Source organism: Cricetulus griseus, chromosome 6, assembly GCF_003668045.3.
Source record: "Cricetulus griseus strain 17A/GY chromosome 6, alternate assembly CriGri-PICRH-1.0, whole genome shotgun sequence".
NCBI lineage: Eukaryota > Metazoa > Chordata > Mammalia > Rodentia > Cricetidae > Cricetulus > Cricetulus griseus.
Genome location: NC_048599.1, coordinates 148,325,094 through 148,344,644, shown reverse-complemented (window position 1 = coordinate 148,344,644; position 19,551 = coordinate 148,325,094). Strand labels below are relative to the sequence as shown.

The following is a 19,551-nucleotide window of genomic DNA, read 5'->3' as shown; positions in this document are numbered from 1 at the left end:
TTCTCAGCATTTATTTGACTGCTCCTCGATAATTTCACACATTTCAAAATATCACTTAAAATTATATAATTTGTATCAGTTGAATGCTTCTGCAAATTGAAGATAAGGATGAAGAAAGAATGGGAAGGGATAAGAATGATGATTACATTTTAGCTATTCTTTATCACTTTGGGGAAATTCTAGGTTTTTTCTCACTGAAATGTTTCTTGCCCTAATCTGATTTTTGTCTAATTTTCCATTATTTTCTATTTCATCCAAATTATACTACTGTGGTTTTGTTTTCTATTATTTTTCTCTCATATGTTACCATGTAATTAAAATTGTTAATAGAATAAGAAATAGAAACAACTGCTTGGAAATTATTCATTCCACACAGGGGTAATGAAAACAATATATGCAAAATATGTTGCTTTTCCTAGAAATTTGTACTCACAGCATTATAATTTAGCATTATCATCATAAATGTATACTGACTAATACTTCTGTAAATCTGTACTGAACACTAGGATATGTTTGGATACATTTAAATATGTTCCAGTAATTTCAGTTTCAAACAGGAAAAATGGCAGCAATTTAAAATACTATCAATCAAGAAATAAAGACGTGGTTATTTTCATAGAATACTATCATATGCTGAAAGCTCAAAGAATCAAATATATTTTATTGCTGCCTTGAAAAGCTATTGAGGAGGAAGGGTCAAGATATGGAGCAAAGCAGGGTATGAAGGTGAGCACCGCTAATCCTGGAGGGTATGGAGGTGAGCACAGATAATCCTGGCACCCAGGAGTCAGAGACAAGTGGGTCTCTGTGAGTTTGAGGTCAACTTGGGTACACAGTGAGCTCCAAGCCAGTCAAGATTCTGTAGTGTGATCATGCCTCAATAAAGATAAAAAAATATGGAACAAAATGAACATACATGTGTGTAGTGCCTGGGTAAGAGGGGAAGTGTGGGGGAGGGCAAAGCAGGGTACTTCTTCTTTCTTGGATCCATTCATAATGTTAAAATTTGTTCTAATAAAATCTGTTGAAAAGAAGTTTTTTAAGTGCTTGAGTGTCTGAAAACATTATTTGGCACACCAGCTTTGGGCAGATAACTTGATAACTCTGTAAGATACAATCACAGAGGTCAAAACTTGTCTTTGGAGTATTTATTTCACCTTGTGTTTTTTGTAATTCAAAATTTTAGTTTATTTATAAATCAAATCCATTCCCTGCTGCTCCACTCCAAGTCTTCCCAGACCTCGCCAAATCCCAGCTTTATTTCCTGTTTGTAAACCTTCTGAATCCTGTCAGCGATGCCTGTGAGTGAAAGGATGCAGGGTCATCCTCTGGAGAATGGACAACCTATCAGAACTCCATCCCTAAAGAAAATGGACTCTCCCTACTCCTGTAGCCTTCAACAGCTGATAACTTCCCAGCTAGAGACGGTGCTTTGTGACCCCCTTCCCTGTGTATACTGGAACTTGGGACAGTTTGATCATGCAGGCAGCAATCCATGTCCGGAAACACTGTCTGTAGGAGACATCCTAAACTTTTGACTCTTCACTCCAAACTAAAGGCTTCCACAGAAACATTGTTTTCTTTGGGAAGAAATTAATGTATCCCCCACAAATACATGAAGGACAAAATAAGTAAAAGATCTAAAAAGGCCCTAACTTATAACAAATGTGTCTAATGGATTTTTAATAAATAAGAGTCTCTGAAGTGAGTGAATAATGGAACATAGAAAGGCTACCTCGTAGAGTAACCTGGAGGACATGTTCAGATATACTTTTTCACTCTTTGATAATTTCATATGTATATATGATGAAATATGATAATATACTCCATAATTTACCCTCCAGCCCTCCCCATAATTCCCTAACATTTAAAAATTTTTTATATGTATAAGTATTTTACCTGCATATATGTCTATTGCCACATGCATGCCTGGTACCACACCCCACCCCAAGGGGATAGGAGAAAACATTGGATACCATGGAACTGGAGTTACAAATGGTTGTAAGCATCAGGTGGCTGATGAGAACTGAACCTGGGTTCCTTGGAGGAGCAGCAAATGCTCTTAACAACTGAGCCATCTCTCCAGACACTCCACATAACATTTAAAATTTTACTTTAGTGTTCATGAGCTCCTAGGAGCTAACTTTAAATAGAGAACAGGAGAGAGAGAGAGAGAGAGAGAGAGAGAGAGAGAGAGAGAGAGAGAGAGAGAGAGAGAGAGAGAGATCTTCTAAAAAATGAATGGTTTCAAAGTATCCAACTATCCAGCAAATGGTTTGAAACAGGATGAAATGTTGATATAAACAACCTGATCAAATCTTCAGAGAATGGTATTAAGTGTAAAAACAATCAACACTCTAAAGCTTACATACTATATGATTCCATTCATAGCACCTTTTTTAATTAGAAGATTACATAAGTGGGGAAGGGTTTGGTGACTAGGGTTGAAGAAGAGGGCTGAGGATGAAAGCATGAAAAATGCATGTGGCTATAAGTGGGGAAAGTAGGAGAACCTAGAAATTGTATGAGTGTTCTATATGTTGACTGTGCAAGTTTCAGTAAAATAGTTGTGATAATAATTTTGAAAGGTTATCTTTGGATGGAAACTCCCTAAACAGTACATGGGGATCTCTCTATATTATTTCTTATAATTGCACATAGATGTACAGTCACATGTATGATAGATATCTTTAAATTAAGCCTCTGCCACCAGCACCTCATTTCCTCATTCCCCACCCCCTTCTTGCTTGAACATTCCCACCTAAGTATCATTTTACCTGCATTTCATTTTCTTCTTCCTTTAAGATGCCCACCTCCAATGGCCTACTTCTGTTTTCCAAGCTTTCACATGTAATTCAGGTTACACATACAGAACAAGAGATTCAAAGATAGAATCTGCTCATGAAAAAGACATATGTTTATCTTTCTGATCCTAGGTGATCTCACCCAGTTTAGTTTTTTCCAGTTTCATTCATTTACTTGCAAATTTTATTTTTTCTCTATAGCTGAGTAGTATTCCATTGTGTATATGTAACAAATTTTCTTTATGAATTCATTAGTAGATAGATATATTGGTTGATTCCAATTCCTAATTACGAATTGAGCCTCAATGAACAAGAATGTCAAGTATCTCTGTACTCTGTCTTTTATATAATATATGTCTAAGAATAGTATAGCTGAATCACATGATTGTTCTATTTTTAGTTTTCTGGGAACCCTCTAGAGTGATTTCCAAAGACTGTACTAGTCTACATTTCCACCAACTGTGTATGAGGTTCTCCCTTCACTACTTCCATGCCACTGTTTATTGTCATTAGTATTCCTCATCTTGGCTGCTGTAACTGAGGTAAGATGGATACATGGAAAATATAAATGGGATCTTGTGATCTTCCAAACTGAGAAAATGCCAATTAGAGGGGACTGTAGAACACAGGTGACAGGAAAAGAAAAAGATGTTATACTTGTGGTTAAAGGTTTAAGTGGGAATAGGAGGCTCAAGAAGAGAAGAGGGTAGGAGGATCACAAAGACCAAGAATGTGCCATAAGGCTTATAAAACCCATTAACTTATAAACTAATTGAAACACACACACACACACACACACACACACACACACACACACACACACACACACACACACAAAGGGGAAATTTGAAGAAAATAAACTGCTTGAGGAAAACAGGTTACTAAATGAAAATATTGAGTATATCTCCCTATGAGTTATTCATCAAGGAGTTTGAAGAGGCACCCCCAAACAACACAGGCTATTGTCATTATTCTCAGTAGACCACCATAACTAGGTCTAGCAATAGGTAAGACCCTATTGGTAAATACAGTTCACACTTTGGATGAAGGACATAGAGACACTAGCCTTAACTGATCAGAAAATGCTCTCCTTGCTGGCTAGCTCACATAATAGCTTACAAACTGTAAGGGGAGAAAAGACATCCATGGTCTTACACAGCTCTGAGCCTATGTTGCAATAATTCCCTGCTGGTAAGATGTGCACACTGGTATAATAGAAGTGTGATGGCTGTGGGGGCAACCAATCACTTTCTGATTGGGTTTGAGACCTGCTCCACTGGTAGAATTACATACTTGGTTCTATAAACCTTGGTTCTATAAACCAAAAGCCTATGAGTGGGGATATCACAGGTCTTGGGTGGGTTAGCAGCTACTGTTTTGCTAAATAATCACACTGTTAAACAGTCTTATCAATATTGATGCTTATACTTACAGATTTGTGTTACTCTAAACTTTGGTCATTAAAGGTTCTTTTTGTAATGGGTGGTGATCAATGCAGAGGCATAACTGGTCAAAGTACCGAATATAAATAACTCTGAGTACTCATATGTGGTATGCTCAACTTTATCAACTTCTTTCCATCAGAGGCTCAGGCAACTTCACAGACAAGGACACAGAAAGATTGTTAAGAATCCCTGAGCGGGAAAAGAGCAATGAAATGCTGCCTTCTTAACATGACATGGGTGTTGCATGTGATCACTAGCACAGTATCAAACCCATCACAATTTCAGGGTGAATGAAGGAGGGGCCCCATGGTGCATAAAAACACCCCTTTGGTGGCTGATAGATGCTGAGAGAGGACCACTGTTCTTTGCAGATGTGGACACTGGCAGGCTGTTAATTCCCCAGTAGATGTCCAAACAGCATGTGATTATTGGTAATATTAATTGAACTTATTAATGGACTTATCAATAACTAAGGTGAAAGAGAACATGAACCTGGGAGGGAGATGGGATGGGGCACTAGGGGAAATTGGAGAGAGATGTTGGTGAGTTGATAGGACTAATATACATTGCATGAATGCATGGGATTTTCAGATAAAAAATTAAAATTTTAATTAATGTCATGCTTCCATTTACCCAATAAAAATAATGGAATGGTTATAAAATATGCACTAAAGGGAAACAAATGGCACAAATTAAACTTAAATGGAACACATGAGAAGAAAAAGGAAAATAGCAAAGAAAGCATGCCACCTGGGAAGAAAGACAAGAAAAAGTTGAAATAAATGGCCAGTATACCATGACTACACAAGTCTTTAAAAATTTTTTTTATTTTTTTTTAATATTTTATTTTTATTTATTATGTATACAACATTCTGCTTCCATGTATAATTCAAGTTAGGGAACAGGCTTGTTTCACATGTAATTCCCCTCTCCCTCTCCCTCCCCTCACCCCCATTCCTTCTCCCCCACCTCCAACCTACCCCCAACCCCATCCACCCACCACTCCCCAGGCAGGGTAGGGCCCCCAACCGGGGCTCCACCAAGTCCAACAAATCTTCCTGTGCTGGGCCAAGGCCCCTCCCCATGTGTTCAGAGACAGAGTGCATCCCTTCAAGTGGGATGGGCTCTCGAAGTCCCCCACACACACCAGGGCAAAACGCCAATCCTCCGGAGGCTCCCAGGAGTGCAGGGGCCTCTCCATTGGCATCCATGATCAGGGGGCTGGATTAGTCCCGTACTGGACTCCCAAAGAGCGTCTGGGGTCGATATGCTTTCCCTTTTACAGGCCAACTGTTTCTGTGGGTTTCTCCAACCTGGTACAGACCACTTCGTTCTTCATTCCTCCCTCTCTTCAACTAGGTTCCAGATTTCAGCTCAGTGTATTTTTGTGGATGTCTGTCTCTGCTTCCATCAGCCACTGGATGAGGACTCTAGGATAGCATAGAGAGTAGTCATCAATCTCATTCTAAGGGAAGGGCTTCTAGGCCATCCTCTCCTCCACTGCCCGGACTGTCAGACCGTGTCATCCTTGTAGGTCTCTGGAGATCTTTCTAGTTCCAGATCTCTTCTCGGACTTATAGTGGCTCCCTCTGATATGGTATCTCTCATTCTGCTCTCTCTCCTCTATTCTTCTCCCAACTCAATATATCTGCTCCTCCATTTCTTCTCCTCTCCTCTTCTTCTTGTGCTCCTATTGTGGCAGCACCCACTCCCCTACCCTCATGCTCTCAATTAGCTCGGGAGTTCATGCCACTTCCCATTCCTGGGGTCCATTTATCCCTTAGAGTAATTCATGATTTCTAGTTTCTTTGGGGAAGAGGATTATAGGCTGGTAAACTTTTGTTCTATGTCCAAAAATCATATATGAGTGAGTCCATACCATGTTTGTCTTTTTGTGATTGGGTTACCCCACTCAGGATGGTTTCTTCTAGTTCCATCCATTTGCCTGCGAATTTCAAGATTCCATTGCATTTTTCTGCTGAGTAGTACTCCATTGTATAAATGTACCACATTTTCTCTTTCCATTTTTCAGTTAAGGGGCATCTAGGTTGCTTCCAGGTTCTGGCTATTACAAACAATGCTGCTATAAATATGGTTGAACATATGTCTTTGTTGTATGGACATGTGGTATTTGGGTATATGCCCAAGAGAGGAATGGCTGGATCTTGAGGTAGATTGATTCCCATTTTTCTGAGCAACCGCCACACTGATTTCCAAAGTGGTCTTACAAGTTCACACTCCCACCAGCAATGGAGGAGTGTTCCTTCTTCTCCACATCCTCTCCAGCATAGGTTGTCATTGGTATTTTTGATTTTAGCCATTCTGACAGGTGTGAGGTGGTATCTCAGAGTTGTTTTGAGTTGCATTTCTCTGATGGCCAATGATTTTGAGCACTTTCTTAAGTGTCTTTCAGCCATTTCAGATTCCTCTGTTGAAAAATCTCTGTTTAGTTCTGCACCCACTTTTTAATTTCATTGTATGGTGTTTTGGTGGCTAGCTTCTTGAGCTCCTTGTATATTTTGGAAATCAGTCCTCTGTCAGATGTGGAGATGGTGAAGATCTTTTCCCATTCTGTGGGTGGTCATTTTGTCTTACTGACTGTGTCCTTTGCCTTACAGAAGCTTCTCAGTTTCAGGAGGTCCCATTTATTGATTGCAGACCTCAATGTCTGTGCTTCTGGCGTGATGTTCAGGAATCGTTCTCCTGTGCCAATTTGTTCAAGGGTTATTCTCATTTTCTCTTCTAGAAGATTCTATGTGGCTGGATTTATGGAGAGACCTTTGATCCATTTGCACTTAAGTTTCGTGCATGGTGACAGGTATGGATCAATCTGCAATTTTCTGCATGTCCAAATCCAATTGTGCCAGCACCATTTGTTGAAGATGCTATCTTTTTTCCATTGTATGGATTTAGCACCTTTGTCAAAAAAAGGTGTTCGTAGGTAATATCTGGGTCGTAGGGTTGATATCTGGGTCTTCAATTTGATTCTATTGAATCTGGGTCTATCTGTCTGTCTTTTGTGTTTGGATGGAATGTTCTATAGATATCTGTTAAACCCAGTTGGGTCATAACTTCTTTCAGATCCTTTGTTTCTTTGTTAAGTTTCTGTCTAGTGGTTCTGTCCAATGGTGTAAGGGGGTGTTGAAGTCTCCTACTATAAGTGTGTGTGGTTTTATGTGTGGTTTGAGCTTTAGTAATGTTTCTTTCACAAATGTGGGTGCCTTCATATTTCGAGCATAGATGTTCAGGATTGAGATTTCATCTTGATGGACTTTTCCTGTGATGAGTATGAAATGCCCTTCTTCATCTCTTTTGATTGATTTTAGTTTAAAGTCCATTTTGTTAGATATTAGGATTGCTACCCCAGCTTGTTTCTTGAGCCCATTTGATTGGAAAATCTTTTCCCATCCTTTTACTCTGTGGTATCGCCTGTCTTTGAAGTTGAGGTGTGTTTCTTGTAAACAGTAGAAGGGTGGATTCTGTCTTCATATCCATTCTGTTAGCCTATATCTTTTTATGGGTAAGTTAAGACCATTGACATTTAGGGATATTAATGTCCATTGTTTGTTGGTACTTGTTTGTTTTGGATTTATTGTTGGTGGTGCCATTGTGTGTGGATTTTGCCCTCCTGCTTCTTTTTGTGTTTGGCAAAATTAGATTATCTATTGCCTGTGTTTTTGTGCATGTAGTTGTGTTCCTTGGGTTGGAGTTTTCCTTCCAGAACCTTCTGTAGTGCTGGATTTGTGGATATGTATTGTTTAAATCTGTTTTTGTCATGGAATATCTTGTTTTCTCCATCTATAATGATTGAAAGTTTTGCTGGGTACAGTAGTCTGGGTTGACATCCATGCTCCCTTAGTGCTTGTAGGGAATCTATCCAAGACCTTCTGGCTTTCAGAGTTTCCATTGAGAAGTCAGGTGTGATTCTAATTGGTTTGCCTTTATATGTTACTTGGCCCTTTTCCTTTGCTGCTCTTAATATTTTCTCTTTATTCTATAGATTTGGAGTTTTGATTATTATGTGTCGGGGGGACTTCTTTTTGTGGTCCAATCTGTTTTGGTGTCCTAGAAGCTTTTGTACTTTCATAGGCATATCCTTCTGTAGGTTGGGGAAGTTTTCTTCTATGATTTTGTTGAATATGTTTTCTGTACCTTTGAGCAGTGTTTCTTCACCTTCTTCTACACCTATTATTCTTAGGTTTGGTCTTTTCATGGTGTCCCATATTTCCTGGATATTTTGTGTTAGGGATTTGTTGGACTTGAGGTTTTCTTTGGTTGATGAATGTATATCCTCTAGCGAGTCTTCAATAGCTGAGATTCTCTCTTCGGTCTCTTGGATTCTATTAGTTATACTCATGTCTTTAGATCCTGATCGTTTTATCCAGTCTTTCCATTTCCAGAATCGCCTCATTCTGGGTTTTCTTTATTTTGTCTAATTCAGCTTTCATGCTTTGAACTGTTTCAAGAGCTTCCTTCACTTGTTTGGTTGTTTTATCTTGGGTTTCTTTAGTTTCTTTAAGAGATTTGTTTATTTCTTGAATTTTTTGGTTTGTCTTTTCCTCTATTTCATGTAATTTTTTGCTTGCTTTTTTCTTCTATTTCTTTAAGGGATTTTCTTGTTTCCTCTTTGAAGGTCTCTATCATCTTGCTGAGATAACTTTTGAGGTCCATCTCATCTTCATGCACTATGTTGGGCTTTTCAGGTCTTGCTGGAGTGGAGTCCCTAGATTCTGGTGGTGTCATATTGGTCTTTCTGTTGTTGAGCGAGTTCTTATTCTGTCATCTTCCCATATCTTTTTCCAGTGAGTGCAGGTAGGATCTCTCTATCTCCTCTTGTTACTCTGTAGTGTGTGTGGGCCAGGAATTCAATGTCCAAAGCTCTGGATGGTCTTGCCTCTCCTCGTAGTCCCCTCACTCTGAAGGAGTTAGGCCTCCTGGCGGATCGGTCGCCGGGAACTGAAGGAAGACTGTCCTGTACCCAGATTCAGGGAGCTCCTCCCTGCCTGGGCGAGTCTGTTTCAAGCAGGGGCAAGCCTGGAGGGGTCTGGGTGAATGGCGCTTAGGACAGAAGTTGGGTAAAAGCAGGGGGTGGCTCACCTGGTCTGGTCTGTGATGAGTCGGCGGAAGGGCAAGTCTCTAAAATTTGACTGAGAAAAATCTATCATTACAGTAGAGTGACATCCTTATGAAACACAGATTTTCTTAACGGAGTCTAGTTAATTTGGCCAATTTTCTGAATGAGAATAAATAAAATATTGGTATCAGATGATTTTAAATATGCTCTTGAGAGCACTGCAATCATTAGATAATGAGATATTATAAACACTGTAGTGTGAACTCAAAACCTAAGTCCAGCATTTGAAACTACTCTAGCAAGGAAGGAATTTTCCAAACCTTGAAAAATGAGTCGTAGGTAACCTAAGGAAAACAGACAAACAAATAAAAAAATCAACTCCAGACTCCATTCTTGGTGGATTAGCAAGAAGTACTCCTTGATTCAGAAAAATGTAGATTCAATAAAACAAGCTTTCACCTAAGGAAACTGGAGGAAGAAGAGAAAATTAAATCTAGTGGAAGAAGTAGCAACAGTTAGAGTTGAAATCTATGAAAGTAACAAAGGAGACATCACAAGTCTTTGGTATCAACAAGGGATACCAAAGGCTGATTCTTTGCAATAATCAGTAAAATGCACGTTGCCTTGGAGGCAGGGTTTTGTTATGCAGCAAGGCTGTCCTGAACTGAGGATCCTGTAGCTTTCACCTTCGAAGTGATAGGGTTTGAGGCATGAGCCACTATAACCTAATGCAAAAAAATCTGTAAAAATGATGTCTCTAATAGGAAAGCTTGACAGAGTGGGGGCAGATGAATAAGAGGAGCAGGAGGGAGAGGGGTTCGGGGAAGGGGAGAGAGAAACTGAAATCAGAAGTGATTAAGTACAGTACAGATCCTCGGAGAGTGAAACAAATGACAAAGGAACACTGTAGGAAACTCCACTCCCACAAGTTTGCTAGCCTAAATGAAATAGACCAATTCCTTGTAAGTCACATCTGCTCAGGCCCACACAAGAGAAAATTGACAAAATCAATAGTTGTACATCTATTAAACAAATAATGTAACTTTTAATGACTTCCCCAAAAAGGAGGTACCAGGCCTAAACAGTTTCAATGACTAATTCTATCAAACTTTCAAGGAAAAAAATGATGCCAGTTCTATAACCTCATCTAGAAAATAGAAGCTGAGAGAGTGTGAGCTATCATCAACACAATACTAAAAATTGAAAAAGATGTTATATGAAAGAGCAACCTCTAACCAATATCTTTCATGAATTTTGATGCAAAATCCTCCATAAAATGCTAAAAACAATTAAATGCAACACTGAAGCAAAAGAATTATACATGACAACAAAGTGGTATTCATCCCAATTATCCAAATCTACTTAAAATTACAAAGAACAATTATTGTATAGCTAGAGCAATAAGATGACAAAAGGAGATCAAGCAGATACAAATTGGAAAGAAGTCAAACATTCACTATTTGCAGATGATATGATAGTTTATATAAGTGACCCAAAAATTGTACCAGGGAACTCCAAAAGCCAATAAAGACCTTCAGTAAAGTGGCAGGGTACAAGATTAAAAAAAATAAAATAAAACAAAAAAAAACAGTTCTATATAGAAATGATAAATGGGCATAGAAAGAAATCAGAGAAACATCACCCTTCACAATAGCCAAAAACAAGATAAAATATCTTGGGGTAACTTTAACCAAACAAGTGAAAGACCTGTATGACAAGAACTTTAAGTCTTTAAACAAAGAAATTAAAGAAGATATCAGAAAATGGGAAGATCTGCCATACTCTTGGATAGGTAGGAGCAATATAGTAAAATTGGCAATCTTACAAAAAGCAATCTATAGATTCGATGCAATCCCTATCATCATCCCAGAACAATTCTTCACAGATCTTGAAAGAACAATACTCAACTTTATATGAAAAAACAAAAAACCCAGGATAGACAAAACAACCCTGTACAATAAAGGAACTTCTGAAGGCATCACCATCCTTGACTTCAAGCTGTGCTATAAAGCTATAGTAATGAAAACAGCTTGGTATTGGCACAAAACAGACAGGTAGACCAATAGAATAAAATGGGAGACCCTGATATTAATCCACACACCTACGAATGCCTGATTTTTGACAAAGAATCTAAAATTATACAATGGAAAAAAATAAAGCATCTTCAACAAATGGTGCTGGCATAACTGGATTCTGACACGTAGAAGAATGTAGATAGAACCATATCTATCCCCATGCAAAAAAATCTAAGTCCAAATGGATCAAAGACCTCAACATTAATCCAGCCACAGTGAACCTCTTAGAAGAGAAAGTGGGAAGTACCTTTAAATGCATTGGCACAGAGGATTGCTTCCTGAACATAACACCAGTAGCACAGACACTGAGTTCCACAATTAATTAATGGAACCTCCTGAAACTGAGAAGTTTTTGTAAGGTAAAGAACACAGTCAACAAGACAAAATGGCAGGCTACAGAATGGGAAAAGATCTTCACCAACCCCAAATCAGAAAGAGGGCTGATCTTCAAAATATACAAAGAACTCAAGAAGCTAATCACAAAACACCAAATAATCCAATTTAAAAAATGGAATACAGATCTAAATAGAGAATTCTCAACAGAGGAATCTGAAATGGCTGAAAGGCACTTAAAATGCTCAACATCCTAAGACAACAGGGAAATGCAAATCAAAACAACTCTGAGATACCATCTTATACCTGTCAGAATGACTAAAATCAAAAATGCGAATGACAGTTTATGCTGGAGAGGATGTGGAGAAAGGGGAAAACTCCTCCATTGCTGGTGGAAATGTAAACTTGTACAGTCACTTTATAAATCAATATGGGGGTTTCTCAGGAAAATGGGAATTAGTCTACCACAAGATCCAGCAATTCCACTCTTAGGCATATACCCAAAAGAAGCACATTCATTCATACCACAAGGACATCTGTTCAACTATGTTCAAAGCAGCATTATTTGTAATAGCCAGAATCCAGAAGCAACCTAGATGCCCCTCACCTGAGGAATGGATAAAGAAAATGTGGTACATTTACACAATGGAGTACTAGTCAGTGAAAAAATAAAAACAATGACATCATGAAATTTTCAGGCAAATGGATGGAAGTAGAAGAAACAATCCTGAGTGAGGTAACCCAGTCACAAAAAGACAAACATAGTATGTGCTCACTCATATATGGATTTTACACATAGAGCAAAGGATTACCAGCCTATAATCCACACCACCAGAGATGCTAGGCAACAAGGAGGACTCTAAAGGAGACATACATGGTCCCCTGGAGAAGGAGAAAGGGACAAGATTGCCTGAGCTAATTGGGATCATGGAAGAGAGGGTGGTAGGACAAAGAGAAGGGAAGAAGTGGGGGAGGATAACATGAGGGATCAGGATGGTCCAGTTGGGGGAAGAACAGAGAAGGAGATCAATGAAAGAGATACCTTAATAGAGGGAGCCATTAGGAGTTAATAAACCTGGCAATAGGGAAATCTCCAGGGACCCACAAAGATGACCCCAACTAAGAATTTAAGCAGTAGTGGAGAGGCTACCTTAAATGCCCTTCTCCTATAATGAGATCAATGACTACTTTAAATGCCTTCCTAGAGCCTTAATCAAGTAGCTAATGGAAGCAGAAGCAGAGATTCACAGCTAAGCACTGAGCCAAATTCTTGTAATACAGTTGCAGAGAAGAGAGGAATAATGAGCAAAGGGTCAAGACTATGCCATGGAAACCTACAGAAACAGCTGACCTGACAAAGTGGGAGCTCATGAACCCCAGTCTGACAAACTGAAGAACCAGCATATGACTGAACCAGGCCCACTGAATGTGGGTGTCAGCTGGGGTGCTTGGGCAGTCTATGGGGCCTACGGCAGTGGAACCAGTATTTATCCCTAGTGCATAGACTTTGGGAGCCAATTCCCTATGGAGGGATACACTGTCAGCCTAGATACATGGAGGAGGTCCTAGGTCCTGCCCCAAATGATGTGACAGACTTGATGATCCCCCATGGAAAGCTCACACTCCCTGAGGAGTTGATGAGGGGGGTGGGATGGGGGTTATTGGGGGTGCATGGGAGGATGGGAGTGAGTAGGAACTGGGATTGGTATGTAAAATAAGATTGTTTGTAATTTAAATAAAAATTAATTTAAAAAGAACAATTATTGTAAATTATTACATTAACAAGCTAGAGAAGAAAATAGTCACAAAATATATATGAAAAAGTATTAGACAAAATTCAACACCCATTCATATGTTATCAATAAAAACTCAGTAAATTAGAAATACATGGCAACCATATCCACTTGATAAAGAAAGTTTCTGAAAACCCCAAGATAACATCATATTTAGTCTCTTTCCCACTAACATTGAAAACAGGCATAAAGGTTCCCTTTCATCACTATTTTTCAATGACATTCTGGAAATCTTAGCTCATATAATATGATAAGAATAGATAATTAAATATGTACAAATTGGGAAGAAAGAATCAAAACAGTCTTTGCAGATAGCATAATCTGTGAAGAAAATTAAAGAAATTGCTAAAGAAACCCTCATGGTACTGGTAAGAAATTATACCAATTATAAAAGGTAATACACAGAACTCACTTATCCCTTTTACTCTTTCTGACATTGTTTTGAGCTTGATGTAGCTCATGCTAATTCTTCTTTCTTGGGTTACTGTGTGCTAGGATTGTAGTCATATACCATTGCCCAGCTTATTAATTTCTTTGTTACATGTAAAGAGAGAACAAATGGTATTCAAAATTAAGAACACATTAGAATTTACATTAATGCCAACCCCAAATGACAGATGTGCCCATGTAATAAACTATATAAAAGCTCTTTATGAAAGTTTCATAATTTATAAAAAAAATACAATCATGGTAAAAAGCTTTCTGACTTTTTATAATCCCAATTCCCGCCAGACTAGTTTTGATACACTTGATTTTCTTCTAAGAAACATTTCATGTAAAACCCTGGAGAATGAATCATGTATAATTAAATACAAAATTGGCACAATGTAGGCACTTAAGAAAAGTTTTCTTTGAAAATATCCATGACATTAACAAACTATAAGGAAATGAACAGTGAGGACATAGCATAGTGTATGTATTACTACGATATTTGTCTCTAATGGTCATTACTCAATACTATCTTTAGGTTGTTCTTCGAAAACCTTCCTTGTCATGGTCAGTATGCTGTGACAAAATAGGAGTCACAGGCCCTGGATTCAAATCTACCTGGTTTGGGCAATTTATTTACATCCTGTTATAGTTTCACACCCTCTTTGCAACACCTGTTGAGTGACAGTGCAGACAGCCAACAAACGTTTGTTTCCTTGTCACTTCATCTCATTGCATGCTTGCCTCAATGACTGAAGGATAGACAGCATACGACTCAGTCTGTCACAGGAGATAAGCTGGTTTTAGAGCTGAAGATCAGGGATGGTGTTCCATTTTCAGCGATGGTTGTCATAGTGAAGTCAAGATAGATCAAGGCATAGAACCTCATTTCATATCAGAGCCTATTGTTCCATTTTTAGCTCTTTCTGGGTCATCAAAAATGGGTTTTGATAACAGCACTAGGGTTAAGCATTAGAGTTATAGTCAGAAGACTGCTTTTCCACCACCAAAAAGTTTGCCCAACGCCTCCTTCATGTCTCTATTCCTCAAGCTGTAGATGAATGGGTTCAGCATGGGAATGACAATCATGTAGAGAATGGCAGCCCTGCTTTCCCTCTCTGCAGAGTGAGTTGATGGAGGAAGTAAATACACACCCATCAGAGATCCATAGAAGAGTAGAACAACTGTAAGATGAGAGCCACAGGTAGAGAAGGCTTTCCAACGCCCTCCAGGAGAAGGGATGCCCAACACAGCCCAGGAAATGCGGACATAGGAGAAGACGATCAACATGAGAGGAATAGCAAGAAACACCAAGCCCATGGCAATGATCATCAGCTCATTAATGTGGGTGTCAGAGCAGGCAAGTTTTAGCAGAGCACTGGGGTCACAGTAGAAGTGGGGGATGGCTGTGTGGGCACAGAAAGCCACACGGGTCAACAGTAGTGTGTGTATGAGGGCAGGACAGTTGGTCAGCACCCAGTACATACACAGCATTAGTGCACAGAGTTGGGGACTCATAGCTGTGCTGTAATGGAGTGGCTGGCAGATAGCTACATAGCGGTCATATGCCATCACAGCCAGAAGGCAGTTGTCAAGGCCACCAAACATCAAGAGGAAATATAGCTGGGTAAGGCACCCAGAATAGGAGATGGTCTGACTGTGGCTATGAATGTTGGCAAGCATTTTGGGGACTGAGGCAGAGGTAAAACAAGCATCAGTTAGGGACAGATTTGCCAAGAAGAAGTACATAGGAGTATGGAGGTGTGCATCAGAGCTGATGACAAGGATGATGAGCAGGTTCCCCACCATAGTGACCAGGTACATGCCCAGAAAGATGCCAAATAGAAGAGGCTGCTCACCTGGATGCTCAGAGAGTCCCAGAAGGAGGAAGTCTGAAGCACCAGATTGGTTCACTCTGCTTGATTTCCCCATCCTGCATAGTTCTTGTGTGCAAATGAAAAGTCTCTATGTGCCAATATTTGATCATTAGATCAGCTCACAGATACAGATACATCACCAAACTATTTGGGTTGGAAAGGGGAGAGTATGTGATCCTTCTCCATGCACATCTCTGTGTATCAATGGAAATAAAACAAAAAACATTTTATAGAAAAATGAATATAATAAACACCCAAATGCAAATTTTATTTTCTATGCTGCAGCAGGGTCTATAGAAAAGAGATCAGTCCGATTAAAGAAGTCAGCACAGTCTATTTGAATGAGGTAGGAATTAAGCATGGTCTTATTGAGAATATCTGAAAAGCTCTGTAAGCTGATGTGTTAGAATAGAGGTGTAAATCTTTATCATCACTCCCCCTCTTCTCCTATGCACACACACACACACACACACACACACACACACACACACACACACGTGTACATTTTAGCTTTTTGTATGGACACTGAAAATGTCTTTGAACTTTGCTCTATTTGGGAGCATTGACACATGAGCTGAGTGCAGTGATAACCCACTCTTGTGGCTACTTTAGGATGGCTCACCAAACTCTCCCCTTTATCTCTTTATTCTTTCCTTTTTTTGTATCTCCCTTGTAGCAATCTAGGGATTGATATTTAAGACCCTTTCTTCACACTAAGATTTTACTATGTCTCCCTGTTATTGGTTATCACCAGCTGGAAGGAAAATAAAGGTTTTTTGGGTCTTTCTTTGCCCTTCTGCAAGCAGCTTTGTTTGCTGTTTTTGGATTCAGCATAAGGTGGTATTCCACAGCCTTTGTAAAGGCGTAGCCTTAGAAGATTCATCATCTTTCAGTTTTCTGTTTACTTTTTGGTTCAGAAGAAGCTTCTAATCTTAAGGAAAGACTTTGGTTGCATACCAGTAAAATGATTGCCTATTTGGGGGGCAAGAGGTGTGTGTGTGTGTGTGTGTGTGTGTGTGTGTGTGTGTGTGTGTGTGTGTGCATTTGAGCATTGGTGAAGGTGAATCTTATCCCTTCCAGGTCCTTACCTGTCACAGTGTGTATCAATTTGAAGCATCTTCAGATTCTCAGTTTTCTCCTCTAGCTGTAATATTCTCTGTGAAGATATGACAGAGACTTTTTCTGACGTGGTCAGGAAAAGCTGGCATACACTGAGTCTAGTTTTCTTTGAGAACAACTATAATGTATGTCTCAGTTTCTGCTTCCTTGGACCAAAAAAGAACAGGGCTATAAAGGTTCCTGACAGATCATTTCCCAACTCACTTATTAAAGACAACTCCAGTGTCATTGTAGAGCCTGCTCTCCAGCCAGTTCTGTCTGAGTCCTAGGGAACCTGGGGCATTTCTTTCCTCAAGGGTTAGACTAACAGGTGCAGGTCTCAGGGGTGTGGCTCTGAATCTCTTGGTGGCATGTTCTTTAGTTTTACAAGCTAGCCCACTGGGCCTCACACCTATGCATTGGATAACTCACTTTCCAGCCTTTGCCCTCATTGAAATGAGATGGAAAAGAAATATATATTGTAAGTGATAACATGGCCATTTTATCAGTTTATATGTTGCTTTTCTGTTTTTAAATTCATCTCTCATGCATCACCTCCCTCCTCCCCTCCCAGTTCTCCCCCCCATCTCCCTCCCATTCATTTTTCCCACACTTCCATTCAGAAAAGGACAGGCCTTCCAGGGATATCAGCCAAACATAGCATATAAAGTTGAAATAAGACTAGGCACCACCCCTCGTATTAAGGTGGGACAAGCCAACTCAGTTAGAGGAAAGGGTCCCAAAAGCAGGCAAAATAGTAAGGGAGAGTCCCTGCTCCCACTGTTAGGAGTCCCACAGGAGGACCAAGCTAGACAACCATAACATAAATGCAGAAGGCCTAGGTCAGACTTTTGCAGGCTAACAAGGCCATTGTTTTTTATTTCTCTAAACAGAAAAATGTTAATATGAGACACTCCCTCAAAACATCCAAAAGCCTTAAGTGAGGCATTACACAGCACACATAAAAGCACTCCAGCCATACCAGCTCACACAGCAGCTGCTAGGAAAGCTATCTTCCATGTTCCAGTTAGCAAGCAGCTCTTCCTGAATAAGTCAGTACACTGTCACAAGTAAGAAAGAAAGCTTTGGGGTCAGAACTACAGTATTCCCCCTTGCAGATGGGAAAATGGGTATCCAGTTAGGGTAAGGATTTGAGTAGAATTCATCCTGGTGTCTGCTCACATATAGAGACCAACCCCTTAACCACTGGACATCATCCCAGTAATACCGTTGGGCAACTAGGATTATGATTGAATTATTAATGATTTAATAAGTACAAAGGAACCAAACTATGTAAAAATCTTATATATCTCCCATTACTAGTAATAGTAAACATTAATTCATTTAAATTTCTTCTGCAATGCTAGGGAACAAATCCAGACTCTCCTATGCACTTGGTAAGCACCCCGTCTCCGAGCTAACCCACAGATTGTTTCTCGATGTTTTGGGATATTTATTTCTCTTAGTTTTCCTGTTGCTGTGTTTGTTCTTCTTCCTACTAAAGTGTTTGTATCTTTTAAAATGAACATTAGTAACAATAAGATTTAAAAAAGTATTTTGTGCTTTTTCTGGACTCGGCGCAAGGGCGGAGGGAGTGCTTGCAAGGGGTTGGTCTGGTGCAGTCCACACCGTGGGGACTCTGCTGCTCGTGGAAGGTATTGCTCAGAAGAAAAGATGTTTGGTTTTCACAAGCCAAAGACGTACTGAAGTATAGAGGGCTGCTGTATTTTCAGAACCAAGTCCTCCAGCTCTTGGTTCACAGACAGTAAACATTATGAAAAGGACTTCCAGAGCTGTTTTGGGTGGGAACTTTGCACGAGGCTCACTCAGGATACATCTCCAACGCCTGCCTGTGTGCTGCTTGTGAAAAGATGAAAGAAGTTGCCAGCAGGATCAAAAACAAAAACAAAAACAAACCCAAAACAAAAAAACTGCAATCATGTGGTAGACACAAGGGCAGGACCCAGTCTAAAGACAACACTGAAACCAAAGAAAGTGAAAACTCTTATCTGTAAACAGGATGAAAAGCAACCTGATCAGTAAACTGCAGAAGGAATTTAAACGCCACAACTCAGATGTTCACAGCACCACCTCAAGTGCCTCTCCAGCCCAGTCTCCGTACTACAGTAACCAGTCAGATGATGGCTCAGACACAGAGATGGCTTCCAGCTCTAAGAGAACTCCAATTTTTTTTTCCTTCTTAGATATTACCTACTGGAAAAGACAGAAAATAGGTTGTGGGATCATCTATAAGGGCCATTTTGGGGACGTCCTCATCAGCATGCATCTCTTCAAGCCTTGCTGCAGTAATAAGAAGGCAGCTGCTGAGAAGCCTGAGGAGCAGGGGCCAGAGCCTCTGCCCATCTCTACTCAGGAGTGGTGACTGAGGTTCATGCAGAAGGGAACAAAAAGTGACTTAAACTTTGAAAAGACCGCAAAGCAACAGAGTAACCCTCCTATTTTTAACTTGGATACCTGCTATTCTGCCAAAAGACATTTTCTAGAATAGTTTTTAATGGGTTACCCATTCCCCCATCCAACAAACTCGGAAAGCCAGTTCTAGCTTAATGCAAGAAGACAGTGTACATAATATTTAATATGCTGAATATTTTATTTCATAGGA

General features: G+C 39.7%; 3 protein-coding genes across 3 annotated transcripts in view; 2 read left to right on the top strand and 1 right to left on the bottom strand.

Annotated features, from left to right (window-relative positions):
• Nucleotides 1-19,551, top strand: part of Dennd1a (DENN domain containing 1A) — a 1,920,886-nt gene that overhangs the window by 1,204,863 nt on the left and 696,472 nt on the right.
• Nucleotides 14,938-15,885, bottom strand: LOC100767768 (olfactory receptor 1N2). The gene has a single exon (XM_027423584.1). It carries the CDS (start codon nucleotides 15,883-15,885, stop codon nucleotides 14,938-14,940), a length of 948 nt encoding a protein of 315 aa, XP_027279385.1.
• On the top strand, nucleotides 18,521-19,311 carry LOC100768057 (SIN3-HDAC complex-associated factor-like). Its single transcript, XM_035447007.1, is given in 2 exon segments — nucleotides 18,521-18,932; nucleotides 18,934-19,311. Coding segments are annotated over 2 exon segments (708 nt in total). The 5' UTR covers nucleotides 18,521-18,602.

What these genes read in the sequence shown, in the direction of transcription:
- LOC100767768 (XM_027423584.1), bottom strand. Translation starts at nt 15,885, where the DNA reads ATGGGGAAATCAAGCAGAGTGAACCAATCTGGTGCTTCAGACTTCCTC.